We start from the raw sequence: 16,274 nt of genomic DNA, 5'->3' as shown, positions 1-16,274 counted from the left end.
AGATGGAACTAGATTGAGAAACATAAAAAAGTCTACCCGGACAAGTAGTTAGTTTTCATTACATTCAGGTAGGTACAGCTCAATTGACTATTCTATAACTCATCCTCTTAATGTGAATTATAATTGGTCATAGGTAATAATTGATAAGCAGGACAATCAAAATAGGTACTTACCTAATAATATGTAAGATGCTTGCTTTTGTTTTATTTATTACTAGAGGTCCGCCCCGGCTTCGCCCGTGGTACATATTTCGCAATAAAAGGTAGCCTATGTCCTTTCTCGGGTATCAAAATATCTCCATACCAAATTTCATGCAAATTGGTTCAGTAGTTTAGGCGTGATTGAGTAACAGACAGACAGAGTTACTTTCGCATTTATAATATGGACACAGACTAATAATAATATACTAGGTATGGATGTTGAATTTCTTACTACTAAAATATTATGTCGCTCAAATTTAGCTGAAATCGTCGAATGCGATTTTAATAGTTAAAGTACCAATGATATTTTTCTCAATAGAAAGGAAGGATATCACCTACCATAGTGTTAAAAGTATGTTACTTTCCTCGCTGACCTAAATATAAATCAGTAAAAAACCCCTGATCGGATCAGTCATATACAATACAACAAAGGTTCTGCAATGATTCATGCAGTTGGTAATAAAACTGAAGGTATTCTGAGCAGCTTAGGCATCACAACTCACAAGGAAAAACTTTTAATAAGAACAGTATGAAACTATTTTGCTCTTAGAGCATTAAATTGCTTGAGATGTTGGCATAGAATACAGAATAGTAGCTAAATGTTGCTCTGTTTTTTTTTCAGTTTTTGATGATCAAGAAAATATAGTGTGTCGAAGAGCTTGTATGTGTGAGCAAATTTGTAGTAGTGCAGAATTTGCAAGTATTTTTAATTTTTAGCAATATATTAAGGTAGGTACTACTTACTAGGTAGGTATTTCATTAAAATAAAACAAAATATATATTTCTTTAATTTTTTTATTGACTAGTTTATCATACGTTTCCAGAATTACAAAATGTATAAAAATCTACTCGATTACAATCATCTCTATAAAAAATCTTAAATTCTAATTATGTAGGAGATTCGATACAAAATATGCAAATGGACAGTCTTTAGGACAGATCTTGATAAAGAAACGCATGACGTAATTATAATATGTGATGTTAATTAAACCAAATACTAAAAGTATATTAATTGGACACTAAACGGTAGAGTATACAACAAAAATATTTTAATTATCATTATGTTAGCAACTTAAATTAAGGTTAACAGTATTTACAATAATACGTTATCAAGTACAATGCAGTCATCATAGCCTAATTTTATATCTACAGAATGTTACAAAATATTATAATCGATTGTTCTAACTAAAATAAAAATATACACAACAATAGCTCACACAATCATAGAACAAGTTTCCATTACACAAAATCCTTGCATAAAATTAAAAACAAATGCATGTTTTATAAACAGATTTTTTTAATCATTCGACATGTTATTCATATTTCCAATGGTTTATAATAATAAATCGATGTTAGAACTTTGGCCCAATACAAGTAGGTTCATATTATTTATACTCGATATTAAATAAACTTAATTAATTGTCATTCTTGTTCTCTGGTAATCACAGATCTACTTGTACTAGATCTGTGCTGGTAATTCTAAACGTAATTCCTGAACGTAAGTATTTCAACATTATATTAAAACCCACAAAGTTTGCTTTACCGGCTTATGATTATGGTATTATTGTTCGTAAATTAGCGTCTTAAATTGGATGCTAATTTTCTATATTTCGTGTGTCAGAGTTCGCGGTAAGATCATTGGTCATTTGAATACGAGTTCCGTTGCGTGGTTCGCGCCATGAGCCGTCCCACACGCGTCGCTCCCAATAAAAGCCTTTGTAAAATTCTCTATAGCTCGGAGCACCCCACTTTCGACTTTCTCTTATTGATTCATAGCAAGCAAAAAGATCTTTATCCGAGGTGTGGAGCGAATATACGATCCAATCGCACTTTACAATGTGCCAAGATTAGAAATTCAATAAAAATTAAAACTTAACATGATACATTACTATGTCGATACAAACTATTTATTGTAACAAAGTCGCAGAAAAATATTAAGTTCGGTTCGTAATGAAACGAAAACAACGAAAGTTTCATAGCAGAAGTTTTCTTACTTATAATGAAACTAAATTAAGCACCAGATCAACTTTACAATGATATTCCTAATTACTTTTTAAATCTACGAAATATAAATACTTACTCATAATCAAATAACTGGACAACAGTTTGAGATCACACTGTCATAATATCGGGAGAGTATTTTTACCATTTGGTGACACGCGTCCAGTTATTAGACCATGAGTAACTAATGAGCTCACTACTTAATGGTTTCATAAACGATACATTAAATACAATAATTTTTCTAGGCGAGTGTAAGTAAGGTCGAACAATACGATGCGTCAACCATATTTACTATACGAGATTACAAATCAAACATGATAATGAATGAGTCATACGAATTACTTAATCGTCTTAAATATCACAGAGGCATAAACGCGCTTATATAATACATAATATGTAGTATTTGCGGCGTTGACACCGGACGCTCGCAATTTTCCCATCATACGGCGTTGATCACAGGCAGTGTTGGAATGGGTTTCATTGAACTCAGCCCAATGCTTCGCTGTGCCGAAAGGCGTGAATCAGGTAACACCTATGGAGAAAAGAAAACGTTAAGTATGCCACTATATTAGCGTGAATCATATAGGATCTCATGACGTAAAAGTGAGTCAGAATATTTCGCGGTCACAATGACCATTGACGTTTGTTAGAGGCCTTCCAACTTTTATTTCTAATCGCAATGACGATGCTGACCGGTTCTATGTTAGGGAAATAACAAAATTGATAATGATTTTATAGGAACTTCAATAACATCCTCAGGTTTTTCGGATGTGGTGCAGTGGCGTAGCTAGGAGGACAAGGGCCCTGGTGCATAGGGAAAGAATCGGGCCCTCCTCCCCCCCTCTTTCCGCGTAGTTTGAACTTATATTTGCCTTCAAAAGTATTGATAAGAATAAGAATAGTTTGGAAAATCCAAAAGTGCACGCCTCATAATCTCATCCTTTACAATAAAATTGATTATTTATAAAGAGTACGTGACTATAAATATAAAAAAGAAATAAAATAAAACATTTGGAAAGTAAAGAAAGCGGTACCGTAATAATTGAGCTATTTTTCTTGTGGCCCCACCTAGATGTGAAACTGCGCAGGTTTAAGGGACTGACTACCAACTTATTTTTTTAAACCTTGGCTTATAGTATAAAGAATCGAGTTTATAATGGTGAATTTTGAGTACACTAAAAAAAAAAAAGTCGATATTTTTTTGTTTATTTAATAACAATTAAACCACATCGAATCAGACCCTGAAAAATGAAAGGGTTCTATTCCTGAGCATACTCAAGCGTAAGAGAAAAAAAAGACTCGATTAGTAAAGTATTTCGGTCGCTATCGTGTTAACAAGAAAATCCTCCGCACATACAGACACACGGACGTCCAAGACAGAACTTTTTTAAACTGTTTTTTAACTAGTTTAAATAACAAAAATGACATCAAAAATATCATGAATGTTAAAAATAGTGTTTTTTCTTAATATGTGTGTGTATGTATTATCTTACAAGTGCAATGTATGATACATAAAGACATTTTAAGTTTGAAAAATTAGATGTTTTGCGCGAAGTGACAGTAGTACCCACCTCAACGCTTCGCTTATGAGGCGTGCAATAGAAAACAGTAAGTGCACTTGTCTCTAGTAGGCTAAATCCATACGTCGCGTCGTCTCTATTAGACTCTCCATGTGTTTAATAGAAGAAAAAGGGAATAAATAAACAACGACGCTCATGACAATATAGAATATTTATTATACAGATGAGATTAATTAATGGAAAAAACGATTTTTAACAGAATTCCCCGCCCAATTCACAATCTCTTGCGCGCTTTAATTTTTGCGAATTCGTCTATAATTTCACTCAAATCCAAGTTTGATGCCGCCTCATTTTCTATTGCAATTAACGATAAATGTCGGAGGCGAACTTGTCGAATGCTGTTTTACTGGAAACATTAATGTATTTAGTGTAAGTATCGAACTGTAAACAATCCAGTGTAACTGTTAAAATCTCAGTTTGGACAGGAAAATTCTCTGTTCCACTGTAAAATGAAGTGGGTACCCCGTTGTTTAAGCAGTTTACACTGCGATATTTACTGTTTCTTTTTTCCGTGAAGTAGCTCATTTGTAAATTTGAATTTGAGTTTAGAATAACGTTGTTTATTTTTTGTTGTCGATCATGTTGAGAGCTATCATAGATTATACGGTTACCGTTGTGCTGCAACCGGTATCGAATACATATTAATTTGTCATCGGAATTTTTTTTAGCGAAAATGAGTTCTAGCAGAATTTGGTGCCAGATGGATGGATGTGCGGAATAGAAATCATTAGCATTAGTGGTGATAGTGGTGATACTTGATGAAATAAGGCTGGTAGTAGGGAATTACGAATTACAACAGTCAGCGACACAAGTCACAACTAGCGTCAACTATTGTAGTACGTCCCAGACCCCAGAAAGTTGAAAACATCGCCACAAATATCATAAATGAGAATTCATGCAAGGCAAGATCGAATTAAAGTTTCATTAAAAAGTTGATGGGTGGAATTGGCGAATTGGTCTCACTACCGTCAAGCACGTGAGCTTATCGCTGATCCAATGTACTACGGGCGTACTCATCAAAACTACCAAATAACCGAACTAACGATAACAAACAGCACATGCCTATCGAGGACGCTTGGCGCATGTGTTGGAAACAAGGTTGGAAGTGTTGAATAAGGAGTTCTATAATAATTGTTGATTTGAAAAAAAAAAATAAAAAAATGGCTCGAGCCTGCTCACAAGATTTTTTTTTATTTACTTAAAAAAATATATTTAAAATTTTTTTTTCAAAGCTGAGGTTTGAGGGCCCCCTGAGCTCCGGGGCCCTGGTGCACTGCACCACCTGGCCATATGATAGCTACGCCACTGATGTGGTGAGTTTGTGAAATGACTCATATTTACAAAACGTAATTAATTGTATATCCGCACTATAATTATTATCATTTGAGTCTGCAAAAAACATACATAATACGTACAACATGCAATATAATTTATAAAGTACGTAAGTATGTGCTTTAAAATAATTATTGAACGAAAGAACTCGCAAAGCTATACTATTTTTGATAATGTAGGCATCAAGAATTTAATTGATGTCTCACGGAGAGCGCGACAGAGATTTAATTCGATTGAACATTGCTTGAATTACCGAGTGCCGGGACTGATTTTGTCACCGTCAATTACGCAATGTCTTGTTTTTAGAAGCAATTGCATCGTGTAGGTACCTACTATTACATCAATAAATAGTTCGAAGTAGTTGGTATTTAACAGCTTATATTTTTGAGTTCAGCAGTTTTTCACAATTTAAGAAAAAGCTTAAAAAACTGTAAGCTTATTTTAAAGTTAAGGAAACTTCAATCTGCTATCTTATTCATAATTAAACAATCTTTACAAAAAATTGTAAAAAATCTACTGATTTGCATAAAAATTTCCAACATCTACTATACAACTTTATGGGAAAGACAATTTACAACTGTTAAATCAGACTTTGCACGTATCGAAATACGTGATATTATTCTATATCTCGTACAGCAAGCGATTCTATTCCCCGAGGCCACAAGTAAAAGCTGGTTATAAACGTCAATTGGCTCTGCAAACTGCAAAAATATTGAATATAGTTTTACGATACTGCATTATGGCAATAAAAATCAATGTTTATAGACGACACCTCGCACATCCTGATCACTTTGGGAAGGAATCCGTTACAAACACGCTTATTGTATGAAGACATCCTGCGGGTCTTGACCCTTTATCTGAGTTCGTATCAGTCAGACTGCATAAATGACCACGTTCATATTTAACTAGGGCTGTCGGAGCGGTGCCTGGAAATGCTTATCTTTTATTGACGGTATAAAATGTTGGTGACTATCGAACGCACTGTCTACGTCTACTTGTAACGTCATTTCAAGGCACTGATAGATATTAGATACTAAGATACCACTGATACTATTGGACGAGGGTTTAACGATGTTATTATAATTTATTATTCTGCATTTATTATCATTTATTTTGTTTACGAATATAAATTTAATTAATTGGTTAATAAACGAAACAAAAATTAATTAATGCCTTAAATAATTGCAATTCAGAATCATTGCACCTCGTAAATATTTAACACGTTGTTTTGTTAAAATATGATATCCAGAGAAAGTTTAAGGCCGAAACTACGTAATTATTCTGAGATTGAGTGACACTATCTTTTGGGAGATAAAGTGCAACCTTGTTTAGTATAAAGATAAGGAATTAATAATATACTTTATGTGCCCAACATGGGCGGTGCAATACTTGGGTGGTTATTTTATAAGCTGTAAAATACATAATATATTATCAAAAGTATCGTATGTATTTGAAGCAATATTCATGCGCAAGAATATATAATTTCCTTTTTAATAGAAATTGATTAACTGCGAATGCCAGTGACTCAAAATAAATAATGATAAAGAAAAATATGTATATACCTAGAGTAAATAACTTGCTAGGTAGTTGTTTATATTTTTTATACAGTAAAATAACGAGAAAAACGAGATTGAAAATGATTATAAATTGACTTTAATTTACTCCACGTAAAGTTAGATTATTATTAAGTAAGTTGTTGAACCCGGAACAAGTGTATTAAAATATCGAAGGGATTTGAATCCTATATTCAGTGGATATAATAATAACACGTAAAAATTACGATGTGGAATAATAATCGTAATAAATAATATATTTAATAACTACTATTCATAATTTGCAGCTGTCTTATTCGATTAAAATGAAGGCACGTTTGATGAATTGCCATAAAGACGATATTGAGGGATGAGTCAGTTCGTGATAAATATGTAAATATTTGTTTTTGCGCGTACGAAATATCGTTTAGGACCAAACAAGGAAAGTATGCTTTGATTGGAACAAATTAAGTCCATTATTGAGTGTAGAGATGCAAAACAGGTATTGAGTGTATAAACATGCGTTTCAACATCGCGTTAAACCTTTGTTTGATAAAGCACATTAGTCAGCTTATAAAATTAATTGATACTCATGAGCTTAATAAAAATAATCGTTGATTAGAAGATTATTGTTCCATAGACATAGTACATATTTCAGAACTACAAGTTAAATCGTAGGTGGGTAAAATAAAAAAAAAATCTAAGTGACTTTAAATAATTAACTGTTACCTAAATCTTAAGTGTTGAACTATGTACCAATACTTAAGTTAACATTGATTTATATACACCCAAGCAAAAAACTATGGCACTTTTTTCAGAACATTTCGAGTGGCTCAATAAAAAATGGGGTCATGTGTAGCACATTCTACTTTCACGGAGCTGGCAAAAAAGAGTTAAGTGCTCTTAAAAGGAACGTTGTGTTATTATTTTAAATCATCTTTATTTAAAAGTCCATGACTATCGAAAGAGAGTTTTAAATGTTTCATTATCTTGCAAATCCTTTACGAAAAAATGTTACTATGCAAATGTTTATATATGCAATTCTGATTCATACATATTTCGCGCATATTTTTATGTTTATTTACAACCACTATCACTCTGGACAATATTATAGCTTGCGTAGAAACTGACAGCGAAAGATAGGAGTATCGAAGTATCGCTATCGGTTATTACGTAGCTTGAAATATGTATCGCGGTAGTAATTGTATGTTTGAGAACTGGATTCCTCCCACACGGTGTCGGGTAAACGGGAAACGATCACAAATTGTCCACAGCGTGGGCGTCTAGCAGGTACTCGTACTAGCCAGAGATTACTAAATAGTTACCTACTAGCTATCTCGCCTATTGGTTATCTAACGATTAACTGACATTATCCATGTTTCATGCATCTTGTTGTGTCGCAACAAATGTTCTTCTAATTTAAACGTTTTGGGTTTTGCGATGATTAATTGATGCATTTCAATTTGATAGGTGGTTTTTGTTGGAAGCATACACATGCTACTTTACTTCATGAAGTATTACCACGTCCTAATAGTAAACTTTATCAAAAGTTGAATCTATAGAAATACGCTGTTATTTTCATAATTATTTAAGAACACCTTTTGAAACTCATAAAAGTTTAGATAATAAGCAAATTTATAGTTAGGTACTCGAGAGTTGAGATATTGTTTGCCGAAGTAAAAATAATTTGTCACATTGTCAATAGACGCTACCAAATATTTTTATGCAAATATGTGTGAATCATGAATTCTTTTGTGGATTCGTTTGATTTTATTATCTTTCTACATAGTTCAAAGAAGTTTAAACTTAAGTACTTATTAATTTACAAGAAGGCCCAACATACCATTCCATATCAAATTTAGAGCGAATTATGGGTAATCGAATTAACCGCAATTATATACGTACAAAATACGAAGTCTTGCTATTTTGAACTTAATGATCATTCTAAATTGAATAATATTAGCACATGTTCGAACTGCGATCTTTCCAAGAAACTAACTGATGTTTTCCGTAGTAATATGCACGTCGAGCAAAGTAATTGTGAATCCAAGTCACGTACTTTGTAATTTTACAAGAAATTTTGATCAAAGTAATAAAAAGATATGGATGCTTGTTGGGATAAGGAAAACATATTTTGTAAAATTAAATTGTAATACTGACATGATTAAAAAGAGCAAATATGGAGTTTCTTGCCGGTTCTTCTCCATAGATACTGCTTTTCGAATCGGTGGTAAATGTTAAAATATGTAAGTAATGACGTTTCAAAAGTTCTTCTCGAAGAAGTCTAATTGAATAAAGAAATGTTTGAGTTTGAGTTTGAAAATCTAATATTTTTTTAGTATTTACATTTTACACGAACCTATAATTAACCAATAGTCCATTAGGTACCATCTCTACATTTGTCCAACTCTACATACCTAATACCTTATAAACAAATGTAGTTAAATTATATTAATAACAAATGATATAATATGTACATTCTATTACTGTTTCCTTAAAATAAATATGTATTCAAGTTGTTTTCAACGTAATAATTCTAGGGATTTAATATCTACGAACACTTCCTTTGAAAGCAGATTGAATTAAATATGGGTTGTGACTTGTGGTTGATGTCATTGAGAGTTCAACATGACACTATGACTTCATCTGTTCCTGTGGTTTCTGATTGACGCATTTGTTTATTTTAAAGACTATACAATGATGAAGTTACAAGTTATATTGTTTTGATACACATATTATTATACCTAATTAAATGAAAGCAATACCTTACCCATTGAAATATACATTTATACAATCCACCTCATTTAGAAATAATAACTAATTTATACTCGTACAATTAAAATGCAATTGATTGCAATAGTTAATCCTTGAACATATACTTACCTAATCCTAAAACGTATAAATTAATGTACCTAGTCATGCGGTAGTCTCTCACTTCATGCGTCAAAAACCCTTACTAGGCATGATAGAGATTTGTAGGAAACGTCTATTTTGAAGTATTGAGTACTATGTATGGGCAATGTTTGTATCTAAACGATTAATATGGACGCCTAGACGTAACATTTAATTTTAATGATCTCTGATTACAGTGGCGAGGTGGTAATAGTGACTTGTGTTTCATAACAAGTTAATTTATACAAGATTGGCGTTATAAGTAAAATTATAGGCTTTGTTTTGTTCAATAAAATCAAATGCAAATTACGCAAGTTGGCTTTTGATCTTTCCACACTTTGTAATTTGTGTTTATTTTATCTTTATTATAAGTGTAACATATTTTTGTAATTATAGCAATTGAGCCTACAATTTTAATAATTATGTAGAGAACACGTTGTGAGTAATACGTGTAATTGTACTCATGAGTTGTGTTTGTAAAAATAGGTTTAAAGAATATGTTTTATTATAGCTTTATGAAATATGCATTTGTTTATAATTTTTGGTTCATGGCTGTAGTTTTTGTGATCGCTACTCGGCGTCAGCAATCGTATCCTTGACTTTTATCAACATTAGCCGGAAAGGTCGAGTGAGCGGACTTTCACAATTCCCCTTTATATTATTAATTAGTTTATAAATCGATACTATTATTATTTATTATAAAACAATCGACAGCCATTTAAATTTTATTATATGATAAGTGCATTGTTAGAACAAGAACGCCTACGAGCTATCCAATAAAAAATATGAATGATTATTGTTTACTATACAATATATACTTACAGGAGACAATAGGCACAAAAACGTAAATTAAACTAGATAATAAACGTAGTTATATATCATTTGTCCCGTCGCTAAGAAATTCAAAATTTAATGACCATTAAGATTACCTACTAAATCTTACACATATAATTTATAGGAGTCATAAAATACGTTTACAACTCGTAAATTGTTAAAGAAGTTAGGTAATAGGAATTAATTGGTTTATAGTTATTGCATTTACAAACATATTTCCCTATAAATGCTAAATAGAGTAGGTACCTATATTTATCTTACGTATGTTCATAATGAGTGCAATTTGTGGCTGTCATATAGAATCTATGCATTTAGAAGTAGAATATGTTAACGTCAACATTAGAGGAATTTATGTTGTTGTTAATGTTTTTAGATTAACATGTACCTGTTAGCTTTTCACTCTTTAAAATTTGATCTTCCTGATATCAATGTATCATGTAAGTATAACTGTTTTAGTCAGAACTCATTGCCTAAGGCCAAACTTATTTGACTGGGCATCGATCAAAAACGTTTTTAACTTATTTTTTCAGTCAAAAGTGGTTTTGACCGACAACTTGTTTGTGTTATATTGTATATTATAGAAATAACGGATGGAAAAATGTTGATCGAGGATTTTGTTTTTCTAACCTCAATCTTCAATTTCTGATTATCTTTGTTTGATTTTACAATCATATTAGTAAGGTCAAGTGTAGAATGCGTACGTTGAACTCCGGAAGGCCGCGTGCTTGGGAGGTGACTGTCTCCAGACTGATAAATATCGCACAACAATACTGTACCGTTAAGACGACACTTTAACATGCTTTAACTTAACACTCCATAGCGAGTACACTTCAATGAACATTGCGGTTCGATTGTAATGATGATACCGTTTTGGTCATCTAAAATGCAATATTACACCGTTGTTGATGTGTGATTAAAAGTGGAAAATACTGATTTTGTAGGCAGATACGATATCATTAATTTTGTAAAATATAGTGTTGTCAGTTGTATGAAGTAGGGTCAGGATTTTTTTAAGAATATCAACGCAGCGTTACAGAGTTGGAACGCAGCGCTATAATATTATTATGTTAAAAAAGATAATAAAATTTATATCTTCAGAATATTTTACACGTATTTCCGAACATAAATATAATGCACATCTTAAAAGAACCGACTTTAGAAGTTGAGACGTGATAAATGTTATCCGGAAAAGTCGCAGTATGAAGAAACTTTACGAGAATGGCTGCATTATTTTGCTTCTTTGTAGGTGTAATATAAAAACACATGCTGGCGATATTTCCTCGACAATTCCACTTCATAATGCATATTAAATATTTATAATTTTTTTCGCATTCAGTGCACTTGTTAATCTTGTAATTATACATAACTCAATCAAGGATAAACCATGGCGCCATAGCGCCTTTTTAATAAATAATCGAGTGTAATTTAAACAAAGAATGTGATTTGTTCTGCATAAAGTTATTTATTGTAACCTATGATTATAAATTTAATAGTTACCTATAAGCAATCATAATGTGTCACACTTATTCTTTTGTTGTGCACATTCAATATAACATGCATATTGTTAATGATAGAATAATAAATCAAATAATATATTTGCTGTAGTTTCTGTACTACAAGTTTTTATCGATCACAAGTAGTTTAAATAAATATGATCACTAAGTCTGTAGATATTTTATGTGGTTAATTAGTAAGACGTACATTTTTTCACAGATATACCTAGTGCTTATGGTAAGGATCACGTAATCTGAATTTAGTAGCAAAATATTACAGATATTTTTTTATATAATATAGTTGATATAATTTATTGCATCTATAATCTATATGCTACATATTATGGCAATAAAAAGTCTATTGTATATTTTATAATTTTTATGAACGCTTTACAATTTATATGAACATATAAAAATTATATTGCGACAGCTCATTGAAACCACCTTCGACAACAAAAAAGGCAAACATGTTTGGATTAAATCAAGCCTAATAAAATAAATAAATATAAAAGAAGGCTGAATAATATAAAATCATTATAAACAAGATGGTTTATGATGATTTTCTTATTGCAGAGCTAAAGATTTATTTTCATAAATATGAAAAATTTCAACTGAAGATTCTCAAAACTTTAAAAATAAAATATTTTCAGGTCACTCAAGGATTCTCAACAAGAAATGTACACATCGTCTCAAGTGACTGTCAAAAAATCTGTACAGAATAAAAGGGGTCGTTGACAAGCTTCATGCGAAATAATTCACGAGTAAGGTGCATACTTGGAGCTCACACATGCGCGGACAGTTTTTTTTTCTTTTCAACTTTTTTATTTCTTGCAACTTCGCGCGTAAATTTTATTTATAAATCGGAGTTGGACGGACTAAATGCAGAAAACTTTTTGAAAGTGGATATATGTGAATCTCGTTATATTTTAAGTTCTTATCCTTGTACAGTATTGTAGTTCTTGTGTCTACTTTTAAGCAAGCTTTTGATACAAGTATATACTTTAAATAAATATCATGGAAAATACAAAGAAAAGGGATGTCTCTACAATTTAATAAATACATTGACGCAGTTATCTTATTAATTTTTTATGCTCTCTTTATAAGGATATGTAGTAAATGTTTCCTTAAGATCATAAAGATAATTGAATGAGTTTGCCTTATATAATGCGGATGCTGTGAAGTTTTTTTATCCATATTGAAGATATATTACGTCAACACATGACTGATGAATAGAGGAAAATTAAATAAAAAGTTTCAGTAAGGTTTCAGTTTACACTATAATTTTATGATGCTCGAAAAAAGGAAAAAATTTACTTTCGGTGGCATAAAATGTGACTGTGTTATGTATATTTACTATATTTTTATAAACAAATATTAAAATCTACATACATAGGTATATTATCTTCTTTTTCCTACGATCTTTAAGCCGTTTAAAACGTGAATCAAAAGTCCATTACGCATAGGTATAATAATTTTTTAATAAAATATGACATATTTATAATACATAATATTCATATTAAAAATTAAAATTAAATAGAACCCGCGCGATGTGGTAGAGCCACAGTGCACGTCTGCAGCAAGTCACGTACCCCAATTCGCGACTTGATTGCTACTATTTATTGCAAGGAGATTGCAAGTAGTAACACAATCCCGGCCCCTCCGATGTTTTACACATAAATAATACTTGTTTTACTGTTCGTGTGATATAAACACTTTATCCTTGCAGTAAAGCATTATAATGTTATCTGTGTCCTTATTAAAATTTTAAATGCAAAAGTTTTCTAATTTGTCTTTCTTTCGCGTAACAATGTAGCGATTTTATAGTAGGTATGATTTTTGTGGTGCGAAACTGCGAACATTTGGTATAAGCTATGAATTTGATTAACTGCAACAGTACCTAGCTAGTGTCGTGGTCACAATTTGGCTTGGAAATAACCTAAACTCGAAAAGTTTCTGTACTAATAAGGGATAACAATGTATTTCAAATAAATATGTAGTTGCAACAGTGCTATCTTTATTGGATAGTGCGAACAATTCGAGTATTTTGTTTATTATATTTACTTGACCTTTAGTACGAGATAAAACGGAGCTAAAGTAGGTTGAATCTGAGATATTCAACTCACTTAAACGACCTTGTTTTGTGGTTGCAGTGTACTTAATAATGCATTTATTTTTAGAGGAGATTTTTATGTTTTACACACGTGATAATGCAATAGTTATGTACAGGAACTTATAGTTCTGTAGGAAAAGTTTTTGCATGGATAATAATATTGTTTATAGGTACTACGAATGAAACTGGAAGCCACCTGCTTACAATTTAAATGACGTTGAATAAAAAATAACAATAATTTAAAACAGATTTCGTAATTTTAATGTTACTATAATTTTCTCTACCTCAATTCTAAACGTCCATCGAATATAAAAAATATTCAACTAATCATATTTTTGTATTTTTCAGTCCAAATATTAAAAAAATAACTTAAAATAGAGAAAATTTCTAGAAAAAACAATTTCCGACAAGAGGAACTTGTAACAAAATGCGTCCATTTAAAAATGTAGTATGCATAAACAAATATTTTTGTGAGTCATTTTGCCCATACAGAATTACGGTACACAAGGTCAAATTAATAAGTCCATTTGAACAAGTCGTCCTAGATAAGATTTGAGAGTTACGTTCGTTTATCTAATAAACCAAATTAATATTCAAATCTAAAGATTGATGTGGTCATTGAGGATGAAGCTGAGATTTTAAATTAATTTAAGAAAATTAAATATAAACTAAATAGAGCACTATATTTTATTATTTAAAGAAGTTTTCCATATGTAGCTTGATCTACTCTTTTTGGTACCTATTTCATAACATTATATATACGCGAATTCTTTATATCTGGTATTCTAATACCAGATATGAACTGTACCAGTAAACATTCAAAAGTAACAATTAATTCTTAACAGTAGGACCTTAGAAACAGACGTCATTGGTCATCTTCTTCTTGGAGGACGAGGGAGTTAATATCAAATATGGTTGCCAAATGGCCTGTTAATCTAAATTTACAAACAAAACATGTACTCAGCAACTATCACTTCTCATACGTAATCCTGAAGGTTGATGTAGGTGGTTTACACAGCGGGATCTCTTATCGCAGATAAAACTAGTTAACTTACCACTATAATTTCTCATTATTACTGCTATTTATCTTCAATAATAATAAGTTGACCCTGTACTTTCAAGTCTAAAACTACTAAAAATCTTACCAACTACCACGTCTTCCCATTGATTGATATCCCTCATTAATAGTTGTTATCAAATAACGTGGTTGGTCCTTCGAGACCAATGGTAAATCTGTACTAGTTAAAAAGTATGAATAAAGAAGTGTATTACGGAAACTCACCAACTACCACTTCCCATACGTAGGATTCTTGAAGGACGACGTAGGCGGTTTATAGAGCGGGTTCTCCCCCGTGCAGTCCTCCGCGCCGATGTTCTGGTACAGCGGGTCGGCGAGCGGCAGCGCGGGCGGCCGGGACCGGTACATGAGGTAGCCGCCCGCCGCCGCGAGCGCTAGCACTGCGCCTATCGCGCACAGCACGATGGGCAGGGTCACTGTGGACAAGCACCAAGTGCTTAACTTTTGTGTGATGTGAGGTTGGTTGCAGAGCTTGACCGACCATCAGTGCGTACGTCAGTCGCGCTTGTCATATGTATGGAAATTCATAAAACCGTTCATAGCTAGACCGACCATACGCACGCGTATTGTCATGCGCATTAGTGTCATAGTCATACAATTGTTGATGCGTATCGTCAGGACCGACGGTACGCACTGACGGTCGGTCAAGCTCTGCAACCAGCCTTAGGCTGGTTTCAGAGCTTGACCGACCGTCAGTGCGTACGTCAGTCGCGCTTGTCATATGTATGGAAATTCATAAAACCTTTCATAGCTAGACTGACCATACGCACGCGTATTGTCATGCGCATTAGTGTAAAGTCATACAATTGTTGATGCGTATCGTCAGGACCGACGGTACGCACTGACGGTCAGTCTAGCTCTGCAACCAGCGTTAGTGTTAACGCTGTGTCAATAATAATCAATGATGTATGAACAACTAGGCGGATGGGGATATAGATCGAGCAGCATTGCGATGCACTGTGTGTGGACGTGGCTCTGTCAATAAAAGTGCTTGTCTTGGAATTTAACAAGCTGTTTCCAATATGTGGGTTCAAATCATCGACAACAAAACCAAATAGATTCAATAGTCTTGCGATGCATTTTGTGTATATGTGAACGTGGCCAAAGTGCGTGTGACATGGTGTTTAACTAGCTGTACACACTAAAGGAGCAGCCTTGCAAAGCATTTCGGTCTATGAAAATCGCACGCTCTTTTCTAGGCTGAGCCACATCCATACTGGCC

General features: G+C 32.6%; 1 protein-coding gene across 2 annotated transcripts in view; it reads right to left on the bottom strand.

Annotated features, from left to right (window-relative positions):
* The window catches only part of LOC123706202 (integrin beta-6-like), a 46,784-nt gene that overhangs the window by 7,691 nt on the left and 22,819 nt on the right, over positions 1 to 16,274 (bottom strand). Inside the window, exons 6-7 of one of the 2 annotated variants that reach the window (XR_006753381.1) lie at positions 15,257 to 15,468; positions 2,419 to 2,733 (exon numbers count right to left, since the gene is read on the bottom strand). Coding sequence is in view for 1 of the 2 variants with exons in the window: in XM_045655373.1 (XP_045511329.1) it covers positions 15,260 to 15,468 (209 nt within the window). In the remaining variant the exon portion in view is untranslated. Of the gene's footprint in view, positions 1 to 1,491; positions 2,734 to 15,256; positions 15,469 to 16,274 lie in introns of those variants that run through there. The other variant, XM_045655373.1, reaches the window with a different exon arrangement.

Source organism: Colias croceus, chromosome 3, assembly GCF_905220415.1.
Source record: "Colias croceus chromosome 3, ilColCroc2.1".
Lineage (NCBI taxonomy): Eukaryota > Metazoa > Arthropoda > Insecta > Lepidoptera > Pieridae > Colias > Colias croceus.
Note: the sequence above shows the minus strand (reverse complement) of the source record. Positions and strands in the feature narration are given on the sequence as shown.